Genomic DNA, 20,535 nt, shown 5'->3' with positions numbered 1-20,535 from the left:
CTCAATGTTTGCGAGTCGAGGTAACCCAAGAGTTGATAAATATGTTTAAACATGCTGATCATATGAGCTCTCTGTGCAATCAAAGCAAGCGCAATGCCTTTTCAAGCGCAAACACGAAGCGGTCAGATTTGCTGTGTCCGAGATTTGTTTGGGTTGAAAGCCAGCAAATCAATCCCAACACCAACAAAGCACGAACACAGCAAATATGACCACTTGGTTTTTGTGCTTGAAAAAGCTTTGCGCTAAACTTCGCGTAAAACTTTGCGCTAGGACGCCGCGGCATAAAAGCACCAGTAGGCGGTGCTCGTCTCCCGCCGGGCCGGCCTTAACGCAAAGCTTTGCAGAATTATTGCAGCGTAAGGTGTGACCTCCTTGGTCGAGAAAACTTATGGATGACGAGAGCACAAAACAAAGCGAAAGCATGCAATTCGTTAACAGTTGAGTAACTGCGTGACGGCAATGCCATCGCGTGTATTAGTTTTTCTCGGATGTTTAAGATCACGTCTTGCTGTGACTCAGGTGCCTGCGACATAGTTGTCTGCAGTGAAAACTCGCCTTTCTACCACTGTCGGTAGGCAGAGGAGGTACACTATTTATGCGTCTTCCCTCCAAGTCTTTTTTGTCTATCGTGTCTGGACTGATGCCTTGTGATATTAAATGCATATGATGAACATTTCATTGTTACAGATAGTAGCGGTTTTGTTTTGGCACTGCAAAAGCCGAAGCTCTCCGACGCAGTGTCGTTTAGCTTGGTAGTTCTACAGCCTTTCATACTTTGTGTCTTAGCCTCAAAATGGAGGCAGATGTTGCAAACAGCGTAATTTTCTTCTGTCACCAGGGTGTATTTGCTTCATGAACAAATCATGGCGCAAAATCGGACAAAAGAACACATTCTCTACTTCAGCAGATTATCCTGTAGGCGTCGATACACTGACCGCATTTTCATCACTGCTGGTTGAGCTGGACCCATGCGAGCCATTCCTTCACTGTGGAATACGACGTAGACACATGATACATGATGCAGCAGTGTGGTGACTACCATGAGTCCGGACAGCAGCTAAGGTCATTTAAACACCAGGTACGACTTCCCAGATTGCAAGTGGTTAGGCATTATAATTAAATCTGACTCTTAACCCGTCACCCCTAAGAAGTGAAAGCACAACCTAATACACTGCTGCGGCTGACAGAGCACGCACGCTAAATATGTACAGCAAATAATACGAAAACCGGAATCCCCAAACTGAATTTTCCCCCCAAAAATCCCCAAACTGAATTTTTCCGGCACCTCGACTTCAGTGGTCATTTTGAATCTCCCAAATCCTCAAACTACATCCATACAGCACATCCCCGGTGGGGTACAGCGATCATTTCGCATTACGCAGGTTGTCTGGCATTATTATGCATCGACGAAATAACAAGCGCGCTGGTACCGAACTTATCCGTTATATGTTGTCATCGTACGATGTCTTAGAGCTTCACTACCGGATGACTCACATGCCTGACAGCTTGGTCGGCCGCCGGCGCTGCGAAGCGACGGTGGACGGTGGCAACTGAAGGCGGACGTCGGTGGTTGGCGATGGATGGTGGTGGACGACGGTGACCGACGGCGGATGGCGGTGGACCGTGATGGATTACTGAGGACGCTGCACCGGTGGATCGGATGGTAGACGTTAGTGGACGATGGTGTGAAGTGAAGAATATAAATGGACGACGACGGTGGCTAGTGCTAGACGGTGGTGGATACCTGAGGACGATGGTGGTGGTGGCAGGCGACAGTGGATGTCTTAGATGTTGGTGGCCGGTGGGTGGAATATTCACATGCGCGTGTCGCGCTCCTGGTCTCCCCCGTGTCCGTTCGTCGCTTCATGGGCGTGCTCGTCGTGGACGACGAAGAAACGTTTGTCACTGTAAAGGTCATCCGCCTCCAGCTGATCCCAGAGCTTCAGCTTCATGACCAGACCTGTGGACCGTGAAACGCCAGATGTTCGTAATAACGGCAGTTCGGTAACGAACACTTTATTGTTACGGTATAAAGGTATTGAGGTTGACAGGTATAGTTTGCCTGTTTGTTGACACACAGTTTTAAACATCACAAAAAGTTTGCGGGGAAGGCGAGAATATTTATATATTTAATTGTTAAAAGGCAGTATGAGAGTGACATGCACGTCAAAACGTCATCCGACTTCTGCTCAGCTCCGGACGGAGCTAAATCGATATCATCCATGGAATCACCCAAGCTTACAGAGGCCAGACGCTCCAGACAGCTGAATGTCTATCACAGCGGGCAGTTCAAACAACAAGGCTCCCTGATGAGTCACAGGAAACGCAGCGGCCGGTCGTAATGAGTGATGGATGATGGCTTTTTGGGCTCTTGAATGTTTTTCACAAGTCGCTGGTCACGGACTTCCGCCAAGTTAGCCAATAAGGACCGTCGCGCGCAGCCGCTCCGCCTCACTGAATACTTACCATAGCCACTGACGTGATTCCAGCCCGACTCTGACACACGGCATCTCGAAAGGAATCGATGGCACCTTGAGTGGACAGAACTGCGACTGATCCCGGTGTAAGCCAGTACTCAGCCCGGGCGCAGGCACCAATTTACATACCACTTAGACCGACGGGGAACTGACCACATGGGCCGTTAGGAATGGCAGAGTAGAGAAAAGAAAACAAAGCAAAGAACCTTGCCAGGAGAACGTATCTTTCTGGGGAGGTTACGCGGTCCCGCCCCAGCCCCGGTCCACGGGCTCCCGTGAGCTCCGGCCGACCTTCGAAGACACCTGACACGCTAAGCCAGGCCACTGACCGGTGAGGAGGCCACCGACGACGGCCATCACCAGCGTGATGACGAGCGCCACCATCTGGAGTCCACCCTGGGCGGCGGCCGATCGGGCCGGCCCCAGCGGTGCCGGCACGCCCAAACGCTCTGTCGCCAGGCTCCAATCGGTGGTGTTAGCCGCCGGTGCCCGTGCAGGGAAGATGGTGTACAGGCTGCGGCAGGCGGGCAGGCGGAGAGCGTCACAGCGGGGTAGGAGGCAGAGAGCGTCACAGCAGGATGGGAGGCAGAGAGCGTCACAGCGGGGTGGGAGGCAGAGAGCGTCACAGCGGGGTAGGAGGTGGAGAGCGTCACAGCGGGGTGGGAGGCAGAGAGCGTCACAGCGGGGTGGGAGGTGGAGAGCGTCACAGCGGGGTGGGAGGTGGAGAGCGTCACAGCGGGGTGGAGGCATGAGAGCGTCACAGCGGGGTGGGAGGCAGAGAGCGTCACAGCGGGGTGGGAGGCAGGAGAGCGTCACAGCGGGGTGGGAGGTGGAGAGCGTCGGGAGGCGGAGACAGTTACGACGGGGTGGGAGGCAGAGGGCGTCACAGCGGGGTGGGAGGTGGAGAGCGTCACAGCGGAGTGGGAGGCGGAGAGCATCACAGCGGGGTGGGAGGTGGAGAACGTCACAGCGGGGTGGGAGGCGGAGAGTGTCACAGTGTAGAATACTCACGGATACGTAGCAGCATCGCGGAGCACAAGCAAGGCGCAGTGTAGCGGCGCACAAGGTTCATGCGGAGAAGGGTGCACATACCTGGCGTTGTACTGGTCGACGGAGGCGATGGCGGCCATGATGGCGCCCACCATGCCGGCCAGCACGCCCGGAAGGCCGTGGAGGTTGTGCACGCCGCAAGTGTCGTGCAGCCGGCAGTGCTTGGCCAGCGCCGGCTGCAAACAGCACGCATATGACAACCTGGTGCTTTTCATTGGTGGCAACCAGCAGCAATTCGACTGGCCACTGGTTGCTTGGGTGAATCACCAAGGTTTGGTGCTGTTGGAGGAGTGAAGCAAGGCTGGTAAGAGTGTATTTTTCATCGGTCGAATTCCTGCAAGCAAAATTGTTGACTGCAGCGCAACGCGATACCAGCTGTCAGGCGCCCGGACAAACATCAATATTTTTGTCACTGATCTTATCCAAGCCGGGACGTTTTACCACCCTGGAGGAGAGGGTGAATCGTTTCTATGATATTTAATTCCGAAGCGTGATGCCCAATTTTGTTGTGAGCTGGCTGACCTGAATCACCGAGGCGCTATCAGCCTGTTTGTACGTTAACAATCCAAATGGTGAGGGTGCTCAGTAAGTGTTAAGATGTATTGGCAACGGCCTCAAGTCGGCATATTTAAATCATATGTCAAGGATAATAGGAGCCGCGAGTGATTGCTTAACTCAGCCAGTGGTGATTGGTTTACTCTGGAATATACTATTGTTGTCAGTTAGCCTGAACTGCCGGTATTTTGTACTGAATTTAGCCTGATCGTCGTAAACCGATGCTTTACGTGCCAAAATACATCAAAATCGCCAAAATAATCCTAATCACGCTGTGAACACCCCGAATCCGAGCACACGCTGTGAACACCCCGAATCCGAGCACACGCTGTGAACACCCTGAATCCGAGCACACGCTGTGAACACCCCGAATCCGAGAACAAACCGTGAATATCTCGCATACGAGCATGTACTGCTGGACACTTCGCAGCTGAGAACGACCTTGTCTCCGACACTTTGTATCCGAGGACGGATCGCGAACACCTCGCATTCGGGGACGCACCATAAATATCTCGCATCCAGGGACGTACCGTGAACACCTCGTATCCGAGAACGGAGATCGCCCCAGCGATGGAGCCCACCAGGAGGGCGCCGTATGGACGGACCACCATGTCAGCGGCCGTGCCGATCGCCACGCCCCCCGCCAGCGTGGCGTTCTGCACGTGCTCCTGCGGGACGGCCGGGCCAGGCGTGGGTTACGGTGGCCGGGTGAGCACCAGATCTATGTGGCGGCAAGCGGCGCTGAGACGCGACTAAGAGCGGAATATAGGTAGTTGTAAACATTTTCCTTTAACAGCACTTAGCTGCTAAAAAGCTGTCGATCTGAAGACTACGGAAGACTTTGCTGACCTGCTGGGTCAGTGGTCTACACGGCCAACACCAGGCGTTGCGGCGCCGCGCTCTGCTCCCTCACCATGGTGGTTTTCCCCTCCTTGCTCATGAGCGCAGAGACAGCGAAGGAGACGACGCAGCTGGCGGCCAGCGAGAGGTATGTGTTGATGATGCCGCGGTGCTGGTCATCGCTGACGGCCAGCGCCGAGTTGAAACTGGGCCAGAAGCACCATAGGAACAGCGTTCCTGCCGCAGACGGGCACCACATGGCTCAGCTCTAACCCAGGGCGCCAGGAACGGGACGGTGTCTGGACTGAGGGGTATACAGCCGAGACTCGCTGGACTGAGCGGTCTACGGCCGAGACTAGCTGACTGAGGGGTCTACGGCCGAGACTCGCTGGACTGAGGGGTCTACGGCCGAGACTAGCTGGGCTGAGGGGTCCTACAGCCGAGACTCGCTGGACTGAGGGGTCTACGGCCGAGACTCGCTGGACTGAGGGGTCTACAGTCGAGACTCGCTGGACTGAGGAGTCTACGGCCGAGACTCGCTGGAATGAAGGGTCTACAGCCGAGACTCGCTGGACTGAGGGGTCTACGGCCGAGACTCGAACTGCCGGTGTGTGAGTATGCGATTTAGCCACTAAAGTGCAGTGAAGAGGCTGCTCGATTCAGTAGTTATTTGCCGAAATAATACGCGCTGCCTCATCTGGGTCAGTTTTAACCCCTGCAACATGTTGACAGACTTGAACGGAATGACTGAGTCAGAGTCAACTCCGGGCCGGTTAGAATTTGGCTAAGTAAATCTGGAGCAACTCCCTTGCAAGCTTTGTGGATTCTGAGTCATAGTTGAGCCAACTACGGCAACCAGAGTGAGGGTCGACTCGACTTCAGTTGCCATACGAAGATGTGGTCAGGGCGATAGTTTTACTGTGGCTTTACTGGGAGTCGTTGCTCGTCGTTCTTCATCGATGCAAATGACGAACACTGAAACGCTCCTTTTTCCTTCCTTTGATGCTTCCCTGGTCCACTTATAAGGCTAGTTCTGAACGAATGACTGTTGCTTAACAGTTTGCAGCAATTACGTAAATTGTAAAGTGCATTTGCGAGAAACATTATGCATACAGTAGTAAAAACTTTATTCCTCGCAGAAAAACCACAAGAATGGAGGCATTGTATTACAAATCGCAGCCACCTCTCCATTCTTTCGGTTTTTCTACGAGAAATAAGGCTTCTGCTACTGTCTTGTCTGTTTGCAACCATCAGTTGATGGACTTTGCTTTGTATCATGCCAACTAGGCAGCACACTTAATTTGGACGCATGACTCATGCTAGTAGTTACACAGGTGCGTTCTACTGACTGCTAAAAACCATGTTTTATGTGCTTATGATACCATAGGTTTCTGTGTATAGGTTACTGGTGTCTGACTGCTTAACATGTAACATAAACGAATGAAAATGGATCCAGACAGACAGTGTATGCACTCAAACAGTTGGAATAAGCTCATTTCCAGATGACTCTAAAATTGAGTATACTGGACTGAGGCAAGGCCCCAGAGTCAAAACTGACACCATTGACTTTTAGGCAACGGAGTGATGCGCACTGCAAACTGCGACTCGTAAAAGTCAGGTAAAGTCAAAGTCGGAATAAGCCCTGCATACTTAGAAGGAGTGTGTGTAATGTTTTAGGTTTTCTCAATACACGACTGAGGGGACTTTGGCAATTATCTATGCTTAATTTTGGTTACTAAGTATGCATTTGGGTCTTGCAACAAATTTGATCTACTTATTTGTATCGATCCCATCGATGGTTGTGCGTGAACAAATGCAATCCTAAAAGATACACCAATCAGCGGGCAGGAAATTACAAATGAACTGGCTTATATGTGACGAATAACTGCCCGATAGAGACATGGCCATTATTTTGGTTGCTAAGCAACGTAGAAAAATCACATTTTCCTAGAGCCCCGTGCAGCCCATTGACACGACACAATACTTGTTCCACATCTCAGTATATAGTAGACCAACATGAATTGGTATCAGCTGAACAGCCGTACCAAACGTCTGAGCCCGTACGCTCGCAGCCTTTCGCTGAATGAAAGCAAAAAAAAAGAACCATCGACGTAATGGCTCCATCATCGCCGCGTTTGCAAGCTGCTGTTAGCGCTGACAAGCGACATCCTTGAAAAAACTTTGGCTAGAGTTAACAATGCCTTCTCAATGACGTCGATGTGTTGGGTAGTGAACAGCGCTTAGGGGCTACCCGACAACTTTATTCTTCCATACAGACCAACGAAAATTTGGGGGCTGTAACAGTATCTCGTCCGTGGAGGCGAATTTGTAGAAACCAATGACACCAACATTTGTAAATCGAATTCCCTACCATCCTACGTGCACAGTCAAAAATCTTAACTTGACTAGACGCACTCCCTTAAAAGTCACAGTCAGAGTTGACTGTCGAAGCGAAATCGAACACAAGTCTGTTTAGAGTGCCTCTCGGGATGCATAGCAAGTACGTCACACAACAAAATGTGAATCCACAATGCCCGTCACATCATTTGCTTTAGAAGCAGGTCATCTTCACACCAGAACGTTTTCTTTGCTGTCAGTCAGAACGCTATATTTATTATTTCAACAACCGATGAGAAGTTGCCAATTTAAATTCAATTCAAATTACACTGTTACAATAGCTAAGCACTTAGTGCAATATTTAACCCGATTCAGGTGGATATCTCCGCAGTGGCAAGTCCGACACGAAATAATGAGGGCTTCACGTGCTGTTGCAACAGCAGCAACCACTTCCGTCTTATCGACCCCACTAAAACGCGCCGCAACATAATCGGGAAATCGCAGCGAGATAGCCCGCTGCCACCGCAAACTTGTTTTGAAGGGATCGGCCCAGCCGAACAACCCGCCGCGGGGTCAATGGTATCGGACCCCGCGACCATCACTGACCTGGCTGACACATCACTGACACACTGACACACTGACACATCATCACTGACACACATCACTGACCAACTGTTTGGGATGGCTGGATGACTGGTATCTCTATGTCTGCAGTGACAGTGGCCGACCAACTAGGAATTTTGTAGGAATTTTGCAAAAAATATGATGTTGTCTCAGCCCTACGACTGGCGGGTACAACAGAGTAGTATATGCATCATGAGCTGCCTTTTGGAGCTGATATTTTCTGGTTGTTGTAGTCACAACACAATAAAAAAACGTTACGGTGGAGCGAAATCTTTTTAATCACACAGGCAGTAATCACAGACGACCGCATCAGCCGAACACTACCGGATAACGTAAAGCCGAGTTGGCGATTGAACATTTGCTGACTCACTAGCTGACGTCAGACAACGCGTGTTGTGTGCTAGCTACTGGTCGTCTCTCGCGCAGAACAGCTTATCTTGCAGGCCGCTGGATCTCATCGACAAGCTGGTAAATGACGTCATAATCCACATTGAGCGCGTTTATTAGTACACGAACGCCTACACTAGCCAGGCTTAGCGTGACTTATTCCCATAGTACGAAGACATTTGCTCGAGAATAGTTAGTTGTACTAGGCCAACTTTCCTCTGTTTTCGACCAAAAGTCCCGCCAGCAAAGGTCACCTCCACCCTCCTATTAGCAATATGCGGACTGCTCAAGAGTGCTTCGAACGGCACGGACATGTCACAGACAGCACTTCCACAATTGAAACCGCACTGGGCCATCAGCATTACCAATGCATATTTCCTAAGCCCAGCCCGACACAGAGTCAGATGTCCTCCATAAGCTACAGAACACCCAATCACCAAAGTTCGTGGCCAGTTTACAGAACCGAATTCCAAGAACTGAAGAAAACTACTCAGATTCGGCCGGTCTGTACCCTGAGAGCACAAGGCATCACTCAGTGTCGGGCAGTTCTAGACGGGCCGCCTGAAATGCGCTCACCGATCATGGAGAAAAGGTCGGACACGGAGTTGGAGCCGGCGTTGGAGCTGTTGCTATCCTTTCGGTACAGCACAAAGCTGACTGCCAGCCCGAAGTACGCCCCAAACGCATGAACGAACATAGAGTCACCCATATCAGATACCTGGAAGACACGATGTATTTATGATGCAGGCCACTCATGAAATGTCCCACAAATAACAGTCACTTATACAGCGTCATTGCAAACAATTTGTCACTGTGAAAAGATTCAAGAGCGGCAATTTTTTATCGCTGAACCGAATAAAAATACAAGTAAGACATATTAAGGCGATCCAAAATGGTATGCAATTCGTCTTATTTTGTACAATTTGATCGCTCAATATGTTTATAATTCCGCATTTCATACACAAACATGGAGGCTCAAGATCATTCCAACAAAAGAACAAACAAAACCCGACTTCTGCAGCTTAACTCACAATCAGATATTTGCGGCCGATAACCTCGTTGATGACGAAAACGGGAACCTGCAAAATAGTTGATCGAGAAGCATAAACAATAGGATTAAGCATACCAGTGTCAGTCACATGTGTGTTGTGTGTAATTTTACGTTATATCCTGACTAAGGCAGCGGCGTTATATATTGGTGTTCTTTTGTATAGTGCTGGTAACCTTGCGCAATGTCATGACAAATCAAGGCTGGTTATGAAGTCATCCGAAAGGGCACTGGAAGGCATCGAAGTAGGAAAAACTAACCAGTCGAGGGCAGTCGCAGAGCAAGCTAATTGGTGTTACTGCGCTGCAACTTCCACCGAGATATTCTGCTGCTTCCAAGAAAATCTTACCTTTGACATGAGGAAATATATTTTAGGTTTTGGTCTTGTAAGGCCCGGGTGTACTTGACGTTTGTGATGTATTTGAACAAGATGCAAAAAGGTTTTCATTTTATTTGTCGGCACATTGGTGATACGGCTTTCGGTACCTGTTATTTATGGTGTTGGGTTGAGTATGGATGCGTTGACATCACTCTTGATATCTTATCATGATGTGGGGTAATATGTAAGTTTGTATCATGTGGAGTAGTATGTGGGTTATTGTGATGTGGGGTACTATGTGGGCTATTATTATGTGAGGTAGTATGTGGGTTATTATGATGTGGGGTAGTGTGTGAGTTTATATCATGTGGGGTAGTATGTGGGTTATTATGATGTGGGGTAGTATGTGGGTTATTATGATGTGGGACCGTATGTGGGTTTATATCATGTGGGGTAGTATGTGAGTTATTATGATGTGGGGTGATATGCGGGTTATTATGATGTGGGGTAGTATGTGGGTTATTATGATGTGGGGTAGTATGTGGGTTATTATGATATGGATAAAAACGGGTTTTTATGTGGATATACAACACGCAATGCCGAACGCCAAAGAACTCCATCAACTTCTTATGAGGCAAACTCAAAGATGGAATGCGCACGCACAAAGTGTACAAAAGAACAGCAAACGATTTTGTAAGGCTTAAATCACAGCGCTAAAGCTAACAGACGTTTTATCCTTCTTGGTTTCTTCTTGACGCAGATGAGCACTGCCTTCTAGGAGCCTCACTGGAAGCTCAGGCGCCTAACTGGACTTACCTAACTGCATGCTACTTGCCATACCAGGCTAGGAGCACGAAGTAATTTCGGAATAATCTGTTTCTATGTCTGCTTTTCACACCACCGAACCGCCTTGAATGCTCACCTCAAAAGCACAGCAATAACTTCTAAGGATATTTCCCTGAAGATAGCCGCAAAAGCGTACAGCGTGTCTTTAATTGATGAGCAAGAAGGCTTACTGTTGAATTAGAACATGACATAAAACTATACTTATTTTTGCAGAAACAAATATGGCACTTCCTTTTCCAATATCTACGACACAGACCTCATAATGATGCGTGGTACACACTGCCTTTGACTAGACTGAGTGCCAAAACCAATCCAAACGACTGGTGTTTTCACCTTCAGGCACGCGACCTGTCATAAGACAGCAGCAGTGCTGGTGTCAGATCGAGAGAGTGGGCCAAGCGTGACCGCTGAAGCATCTCACCTCAAAAAGCGCCATTACTATGAGCTGCGAGGGAGAGGTCTTCCCCAGAACGACTCCAAACGATATGAGTACGGCCGCAGCCGTGAAGTCCGCACTCAGCAGGCTAAAAAGAAGCTGTGTAAGTGTTCAGAGGTGGCCCTGGACAACGAAGAGACTATATTTATCACATATGCGTTATTCATTCATTCCTACCATGTTTTTCATCGTACTAAACTGCGAATGCATGAAATAAAACATGAAGTATGCATCATGACGGAGGCCTCGTTCCTTTTCCTACGTAGGATTGCTGTTGGTAGAATGGCACAGGACAGAATTCTGTCTCCAACAGTCAGAGAGCTGATCCGGTGGCTCCTGTCTGGGGCGCCATTAACGTGCGCCCGGGTGGCCGGCTAGATGCCGTTCGTTCGAATGGGGGTCAATTTGCCCCCCCCCCCTGAGATCTCTAGAACTAAGAAAGCTAGAGACACCAAATTTACAGGGTGTCTTGGCCTGTATGTGGGCTCACTGAGGGCAAAGTTTGAGTTTCCTAGGTCATGCTCTTCATGTCAAATAAGGTCAAACAAGGTCAAATTCCAGGTTGGTCCGCAAAGTGCCCCCAGAACCTAGGCAACTGTTTCTAAGCAAAAAATCACAAGCCCATTGGAGGTCAAGGACCTTTTTTGACCTTTTGGAGCTCATGGTGGCCAAAATAATGCAAAACTGTTCTGAGTTTTTCATCTGAATAAGCGACAAAGATTACGCTAAGCAGTATGCTCCTAGAACAAAAGGTCGACCCGGGTCATCTTAAGTCAATGACCTGTTCTGACCTTTAAGAAGTCAATGGAGGATGCATAATGAGGTTCCTGCTATCAATAAATTCAAAATGAGCACCAGAAACTATCCCATACAGCAAGCGCTAGAGTAATAAATCAGGTTGGTTTTGACCTTGGTCTGACCTTCATACCTGACCTTAGGTCAACGTAATTTGCTCATCCAATATTTGTGGTGCCTAAGAAAGCATCTCAGAGATGCATGGCTTCGTCTAACACTCCGTTGTTGCATCAGATTGAACGATTCCCTAGAAATTGCCTTTGCTGAAACCATGGCCTGACTTTGACCTGCCATAGGTCAGCGACCTTACGAGGTACATCTAAGATTGTTATGACAAACGATTTGCTATTCAATTGTATACAGCTATGCAAAATTTGGCAGGGCTATGCCGCGCCGTTCAGAAACCATTTCAAAAAAACCTTCGGGGGGGGGTCAGTTTGACCCCCACCCGCCCGAGCGCGTGTTAACGGTCCGGTGAAGCCGGGCCGGGCATCGTCGACAGCGACTCTGTGATTGCTGCTGGCGTGGCTATTAGCGGGCCGAGATGGAGCCGGCATGGTCGGCAGCGCCGGGGCGATCGCTGCTCCGGACGTTATTCGACGTCCCATGGCCGTGCCGGGCAGCTCCTGCGATGACTCAGATGACTCAGAGGCAGGGTGATGGGTGTCCGGAGGCGGGGCAGGAAGGCGGCATTTACACCAAATGTCTGCGTCGGTCATGTTCGAAGTAATGCGGTCGAGCAATGCCGTCGCATGCACATGGGCACGTACACATGCAGGCACACAGGCTTCAGTGACTGCCGCCTGATGATCGGGTGATGCACAAAGGCGACGCCAAAGCGCCTCGGCTGAACTTGGAGCCAATGTCGGCGGCCGCTAATGTTGGGTGAGCGACGCAATCTAAGTTCGGAACGGTTTGACAGTCTAAATAAGACTAGAAATTAAATAATTAAAAACTAGGCAATTAAAATGAGGATGTTTTCTGTCGAGTCGTCACAAAAGAAATTTAACAGGAGCATCAAACAATACAATATAAATCAACTCCCCGGTTGATCATAACCAGCGACTCGACTCCAGCTGGCTGCTCGACTTCTACTCTGACTCATGCTTGCGTCTCGCCTGATGATGTCGACTTCGATGAGACCGTGGTGCAGGTGGAAGAAGCCGTTCACCAGGATAGCCCACTCCAGCACCAGCGCGGCTATCAGAAAGTTGAGACTCACAGAGCTGAGACCGTATCGCTTCAGAAACGTCATCAGGAAGCCAAAGCCGATGAAGATCATGATGTGCACGTCCTGGAACACTGCAATAGAAATTCAAGGTAAGGACAAGCGTCGCGGGCTGCAACAACATTGGTTCCATCATAAGGCCGATTGTATACAAAACCCGCGTGAGTTTTCGTGAATGTACGAATGTGCATATAGTTTTTACTCGGTGGCTTGCACCATAGGAGAAATAAAAAAATCCCCGTCGGTCAATTTACTTAAATATTTTACCCGTAACAAGCACAATCCCAACAGCTGTGGGAGCGGAGCGGAGTTACCGTTCTCCAGCTTTAGGTCCACGCGCCAGGACACATGGCCTCTGTTTGCGTGTGACAAAGTGACCCGGAGCGTGTTACCACTGTGCCACATCATACGCTGTGGCCGCATCACTATCTCCGAGGTACAGGCAGCACCATAGACGTAGGAACATTTCAAAAAGTGGGGGAGGGGGCAAGCTCAGGGCGTACTTCAGGAACTTTTTCTGGAAAGCGAAGCCCGATGGCCGGGGGGGGGGGGGGGGCAGAGGGGGGCGTAGGTATGGAGATTGTTATCGCTCATTATTCAAATGTCATGGCTGTTATGCATCTAGCATCTAGCATCATGCATCTAGAGCTGTTTATCACTGGCGCAAAATCTTGCCTATTCGACTCATCTGTCATTTGGCAAGTAAGGCTATCCAGCTTTCCTAGGTTATTCGTTCATTTTAATGTTGTCTTTCATGGGGAGGCGAAATTGCACGAGCGGGTAGGTATTTTGGGTATTAAGGAAGCATTTGCCTGCGCAGTGTAGATGCCAAAATACGGCATGGAAATAGGTTGGTGAGAATATTGAAAGTGGATCAATGGCTCACAGTGTGCCAGGTTTTTCATGCGCCTTCATTTTGCTGGCTGCTTTTCAAGACGTAATAATTGTCGCAGCATTTTAGGCGAAAACAAATTCGGAAGCTTAAAACTGTTAGAAACAATGTGACAAAATCCATAAAACTGGAGATTCCCTTGTAAGAACCAATCCACATGTTAAGGCCCACCTGTCATATGTTCCTCATCTGGTCACTGCTCCTGTCTGCTGTCGGTGGTCACTGCCCTGGCCCGGATGTCTCCCGCATGACTGACTGCGAGCTGATCGTGTGGCTACTTTGTTGCACACTTTTGGATCAGCGGTACTTCTACATGGTGTATGAATCATGTGTTGGACACCCGCAACAGTGCTTTCCCGAAATATCTTCCCTTATACCACACCATCGCAGAAAAATAACCTCCGGGAAGCTATCTACCTTGCCCATCATGCAACGTACGTGACTTGATCTGCTTTTGTGTGTAGGCAGGGGCGTAGCCAGAGCCTTGCCAGGAGGAAACACAAGGTTGACAAAAGCCCAGCTTATGGTCGCCCCCCCCCCAAATCCCCGAATATGGCTTACTTATTAACAAGTGACACGATTTTCTTCGTTTTATTGTTATTTTTACCTCCTAACCAGAACAAAAACCAGGCGCTACCGTGAGCTCAATTCTGTTTGGATTTTAAGGTCAATAAGCTGCAGATCAGGCGTTGAACGACTGCATGGAAGAAATCACCGGCGCTCTTAACTTACAATGGTTAGCTTACTCTTTCTAAACCGATAGAATTCAGAAGCTTTGCCAATTTTTTTTATCTGGGTTGTACAGACACTGAGGACATCGCGAACATAGATTGTAGATCGATATGTTTGATCCAAATTTGAAGACGATAATTTGGTTGCAAATCGAGTGGTCAAAACCGTGTATTAATATGGCCAAGCCATGTTTGCCTGCAAATGTTCACCATTCAGTCAGAATCGATTAGTGATACAATTCATGTAACGTGTCTTTTTTAACATGCTCGCTCGCAAATCTTAGGAACAAAAACCCCGACACCAGGTGTTGCAGTTTCCATAGTCCGCGGAGCGTTAGTCCAGTAGCTAACATTTAGCCGTGGCCCACCTGTGGATGAAAATGACGACGTTTCTGAAATGATTGCCTTTAGACTCTTTAATTATTTAGTTATGCAAGTAATGTGGCGTAATTTTGAGCATGCGCGCTCGAAAAATTTAGAAACGCAAGCCTTGCCCCCAGGCGTTACAGTCTCCTAGGCCGCGCAGCGTCGGCCTAGCAGCTAGTATCAAGTTGTGGCCAACGGGTGGACGAAAATGATGACGCTTCTGAGAAAGTATCCTTGGACGCTTCATGACGTCAGATATTGTATTTAGAAGGCAGTCTGAGGGTATATTTCACGCGTGCAATTTTTAGATTGATGAAAAGAACGGATTGGTTCCTAAAGCACCGCGAAGTGGGGCTGGAATCTGTTGGTTGAACTGGAAAAGTGAAGGTAAAATCTCTATTTTTCGTGTTTCCGCAGATATTTATCTGTCCAGAAGACAGACTGACACGACGCCCGCTGTCTGGTGCCGCTTGCAGTGGCCGAACCTCATCGGTTTTACGGAAGTTGCAACCCAGACCATTCCTGTCCTTGCTCTCGAGGTTGCGGGAGGCATGTTCAAGCATTTTGATGTATTTTGTTTCAATAGTACGTTCTGAAATAAACGAACGGTCTCAGGCAAACAAAGCATGACTCTGTTTGTTTTTTAAGCTTACTTTGGCCCACGTTACTGAACCATAATGAGACACCCCTTTACCCAGCAATAATGAGACCCCTTATTTCCTTCTGGGCAAGGGGCCTCTTGAGTAGAAGACCAGGGGTACATTACCGTTTCCGGTAAGGGCTGAAGGGCTATACCGTCCCATCGTGAACTGTCTTCTGGCTTTCATTCTGGTGGCACGGGGCGGGACCTCCTGGTCCATCCAGAGGTTATTAGAAGGATATATCACATCACATTGTTCCCATCTCTGACACGGGAGGCCTTCTGATGCGCGCAGTTAGCCCCGGGTCAGCACAGGAACCCTCACGTACGCAACAACATCCCTGATCACCGCAGGCAGTCAGATAGTTTTCACATAGACTCCAGTTCCATGTTTTTCTGTGTTCTTCAGAGATATTTAATTCTCCCTGACTGTAGATTGTAGATGAAATGGGTTCATAGTTTGCATTAACATGGCTAGCCCATGTTCGTCGTATAATGCGCAAGATCCTGTCAAAGCTGATTTATAATAAAAAAACTACGCAATATGGTGTTGAACATGCGTGCTCGCAAGTCATAGCAATAGCAGCCTCGCCGCCCGGTGTTGCAGTCTCCAGACCGGGCAGCGTCGGCCTTGCGGCCGTAATACTAAGTGATGGCCAATAGCAAACGAGAAAGATGACGTATCTTAAGGGAGATGGCTAGTGAACTAGGTAAATCGGCATGCATGTTTAATGCAGTGCAAAAATCAGCAAAACGCAAACTTAATCTGAAAAGTGTGGGGGGGGGGGGCAGCTAACATTGCAGACCCCCCAGCTTGAAAAGTGGGGGAGGGGGGCATGGCCCCCCTGCCCCCCCCCCCCGTTCCTACGCCCATGGGCGGCACACTGTTCAGCCCCGGATGGCGCGCTGGGGCTCTCCATCATTGGCGCCACAAGGCGGAGCGACACGGACACAGGGAAGGTGGGGCGAGAACTGGGAGCCGCTCATATCTGGCACTCGCGAGCATGATTTCCAAATATAATGAATTAAATATAATGGATATAAATCCAATTATGAATCCAAGGATAATGGATAAATCAACTGGCTCTCGAACATGCTCAGCAAGCTGTACACCCGTGAATTACAAATCTCGTTTTGTGCCAGAGCAGATAAAAGGCTGGACCAGATCTCCTACTAGATGCTAGTTTTTACGGAGATAAGACTTTCAATCGGATAACAAAGTAATAACGCAATAAGTGAGTGTGTGAATACATGGAAACGTCTTAAACTCAGTGAAAGATAGGAAATCTTACCACGATAAAGGACCAAAACACGAGAAATAATAATATTTAGCTCAGCAAACACATTCCGGCACAACCACTGCCGTCTCTCGGTGAGTTTGAATTACTACAAGTACTACGGTGGCAATTTCGCACGGCTAATTTGATATCACCTCAAAGTCACACGAACGTTCTATGATACAATCAAACAATGACGTATTGAAGAGCACGTCTACTAAAAAGAAAATTTTTGTTGTTTTAAGTGCTGTTTTCCGCTTAAAAGTACGCCAATAAGTACAACCGAGTTTAGTTCGTCACATGGAGCTGGCTTCAATTTCTCAAAATGTGGAAAATTCTCTTTAAAGGAATGTTCCACATTAATAGAAGCGTGGCAAGTATTAGATATGATCAAATAAGCCCACTTGTGACTTTTAATTTGCTAAGTGTAAAAGGCGGCTACGGACCACACACTCTCACTTCCAAGTCAATACGTTTCTCATTATCATCGCTTTAGTGCGTCATGGAAAGTCGTTGTGCGTCAGTCGTCGCCAAACTGAACGCGTCGGAATTGCCACTAAAGCGGACGGGCTGACTCGCCTGTAGTCCATCAACTTGCCATTTTTAACTTATTCAATTCACAGTCTTATTTCCGTGATGACTCGAACCAGAGCCCAGGTTCCTGTGCGACATACTAAAAAATAAGATTTGTGTCCGAGATCCGACTCTCTGATCCTCTCTCCTTACTCTATCATGAATCCTCGCGATGCTGCGTTCATCCGGGGCGGGGTGCGTGCGTCAGCCACGGGTGGGCCGAGAGGCTGCTGGGGAGGGAGGCCCCGACCGGGCATTAGGCACACACTGCTAGGGGTCTCTGCCCGGGCTAAGGCTCAGCGGTTGTCCTCCCATACGCATGCAGTCCTGCCCCACCGTTATCTATTCTCCTTCATCCCACAGCCCTGAAATGATCACTTCTAGTCGAAAGGGCTCAAATCCAAGTATCCAAACAGCCAGTCGTTTGTGAAACTTGCATGCAAAGCGTCGCCTTCATTCAGGGCCGACTGAAGCCCGTTGATGCCAAAAGTCGTGCTCACGTACGGTTTCTGACACACGACTATTCGCCAGACACGAATAGGTCGATCATAGCATTTCCTTGGCCTTGAACACCGCACAGCTGATTAAGTGGCACTAGCGTATGACACTTCTATGGCATCATATATGTCTGGATGACCTTGAAATAGTATGCGCGAAATAGTTTGCATAAGTTTGCGGGCATCAAACTCAGAAACCAGACGGTTTCATGTCTTGTGGACGGGCGGGGCTGTGAGCCGCATTAAAGGATGTTCAAAAATAGACATCTCAGTTCAAAGCCCCATACAAATATGGACCTTCCCCTTTAAAGCACTACATTCACTGGCACGCCGCTTCCGCTGTCGAACGAGGCGCCGGAGCTCCTCGTCCTGACCTGTCTCCCGGCTGGCAGCCTCGTGTAAGTGCTTTGATTGCCTCTTGCCTCACGTGACTTTCCCAGCAAGCGACTGCGACTGCGCCCGCGGCGGTCGTAACGGCAGTAGATCACAAGCGAGTGTCATTCCAACGCCAAATGCACCGGGGCTGGTGGTTCGTGACATATGGCAGGGCAGAAGCGCTAAACCAACTCAAAGGTCACATCAACATCCATCCGTGTTAACATGAACACCCGTATCTGCCCACATTATGATGATGCAGGGGAGATCAAATAAATCAGTGTGCGATTCATTTTTTTCCTTGCCCGTCCCGGTGGCTCAGTGGGTTGGAGCGCCTACGTTCCGAATCAGCCACCTGTGGCGGGGGTTCGAGTCGCTTGAGGCGCTCGCTATTTGCCTTTGTTGGCAGGTATGGCCTGCGACCGGTGGCAGCGGTCGCGCTAAAGGTCAGTTGACATCTGAGGGCAGGACGGACCGTGCCGAGCACTGCGACACGCTAAACTCTCGCCACTGAATCCTGCCGTCGCCTAGAATTGCGCGATCGAATGACAGGTGGCAGAGCCCGCACAAAAAGCGCTGCCTAGCGTGAGCTCTGATGCCAGAAATCCATTCATTCAAAGGGTTGGCATCAAGTCTTTTAAAAATATATGTAATGAGCGACACGTTGCAGGAGAAACGTATCAGACTGGTGTAACTTTTTCCGTTTTCTTGTCTCAACAGTGCTTAATGTTTCCAAATAAGATAGTCCGTAAATTCGCACCAGACTGAAAAAAAAATAATGAAAAAGTTGCGCCGTATTTGCGTCGCACTAGGCCCTCATGTTGCCTGTCAGAGCTGGCGGCGCCGATGCATTTGATAGTGACAGTTGGAGGTACGCGGATAGCCGGAGTAATGTGCAGAGCACCAGGGTAGCTCGTGGTAGACGGTAAACATCAAGCTATGTGAGGCTAGCAGCTTTCTTTGGAGCTGGTCATATTTCAGTTGCGAGCCGGTGATGCGGAATGGCATCCAACGTTTTACAGAGATGCAGGTAAATCCATGGGCTGAGTCCCTTTGACTTCTGAACGATCGGCACGTTTAAAAAAAGTGCCAGACAGGCGAGTGACTAGGAAAAGTGCTGTGCTGCAGGGCATGTGCCAAAAGAAGGAGCGTATTTTGTGTGTCAACTTATTGTTGGAACCAAGGCATTCTGAGGTCATGTGTTGCCTTATAAACTGACTTCAAGACACGGTTCCACGAAAATGATCAGCCACATGGTCAGATTTCGTGGTTTCGTGGTCAAAAGGGTCGAAGGGCATGCGATAAAAGGGATGTTCGCCAGCCGCTGCAGACATGACAACCTGACTGGGTGACTGGGTGAAGTTTTGCCGAGATGCACTCAAACGATGGCGTAGTGAAAACTGTACATGTTTTGGAAGTGAGTGGCGCAGGCGAAGCAGTCGCGGTAGACGAGACCCGCCTTTAAAAGAGGAAATATAACAGCCGAAACATCATCAATTGAAAACGATTTTGGTTATTATGTATGCGAGGTATAGAAAATGTGGTAACTTTAAATCGGTAGCACAACAAAACGGAATTCAAAGCATTTGAGCACTTCGAAGGGTGAAGCAGAGTGAACGCAGATGAACATCGCTTGTTAGCAGGGCTGAGCAAACTTGGGTACGACCACTCCATCCCACGTCAATCGCAGCAAGGCCTCGATTACGCCTGACGGTATGGGCCACAAATCACGGGCCAGATCAATCGTGTGAAGTGCATGGGGTGCACCTACCGAGTTTTAGTCACCCACTCTAGCTGACATATGACGTTTTGACCGTAGAACCCAATGACCGGTGGGTATTGAACATGCTCGTGCTTGGACGGATTAAGTCGATTTCTTGACACACAGAGCGCCGATTTTCCCTCAAAACTTACACCGTAGGAGGTTCAGGGCCTAGCTACTTTGTCACCATTAGAATGAGTAGTTTGAGTTTTCATGTCCAATATACAATTTATATGAGACTTGCGACTACTTCCTTTGACCTTGGGTCAGAAACTTACGTCAGGTTAAGGTGGAGACCAGACCGTTTTTTATTTAAAACTTGTGTCATTGAGAGCATTTCCTGACGCTTATTTCGAATTTCTAGATCACAGCAACATATAAATTGCTTACCAGGACTTTTTGAATGGCATTGGAGATCGCTGACCTAAGTAAACCTCGATTCACCTTTTTATTTGAACAACATGCCAACCAGGATAGTAC

General features: G+C 48.8%; 1 protein-coding gene across 1 annotated transcript in view; it reads right to left on the bottom strand.

Annotated features, from left to right (window-relative positions):
- Window positions 1-821: 821 nt before the first annotated feature.
- Window positions 822-20,535, bottom strand: part of LOC119109373 (ammonium transporter Rh type A) — a 34,372-nt gene continuing 14,658 nt past the window's right edge. The window contains exons 2-10 of the mRNA XM_037232990.1: window positions 12,833-13,016; window positions 10,905-11,007; window positions 9,302-9,349; window positions 8,847-8,988; window positions 4,996-5,159; window positions 4,613-4,750; window positions 3,570-3,703; window positions 2,807-2,991; window positions 822-1,960 (exon numbers count right to left, since the gene is read on the bottom strand). Of these exons, the coding sequence (XP_037088885.1) occupies window positions 1,815-1,960; window positions 2,807-2,991; window positions 3,570-3,703; window positions 4,613-4,750; window positions 4,996-5,159; window positions 8,847-8,988; window positions 9,302-9,349; window positions 10,905-11,007; window positions 12,833-13,016 (1,244 nt within the window). The 3' untranslated portion in view covers window positions 822-1,814. The remainder of the gene's footprint in view (window positions 1,961-2,806; window positions 2,992-3,569; window positions 3,704-4,612; window positions 4,751-4,995; window positions 5,160-8,846; window positions 8,989-9,301; window positions 9,350-10,904; window positions 11,008-12,832; window positions 13,017-20,535) is intronic.

The sequence above is a fragment of the Pollicipes pollicipes genome, unplaced genomic scaffold (genome assembly GCF_011947565.3).
Source record: "Pollicipes pollicipes isolate AB1234 unplaced genomic scaffold, Ppol_2.1 Scaffold_2555;HRSCAF=2994_pilon_pilon_pilon, whole genome shotgun sequence".
In the NCBI taxonomy this organism is placed as follows: domain Eukaryota; kingdom Metazoa; phylum Arthropoda; class Thecostraca; order Pollicipedomorpha; family Pollicipedidae; genus Pollicipes; species Pollicipes pollicipes.
The sequence above is the reverse complement of the archived record's forward strand: the minus strand, read 5'-3'. Positions and strand labels throughout refer to the sequence as shown.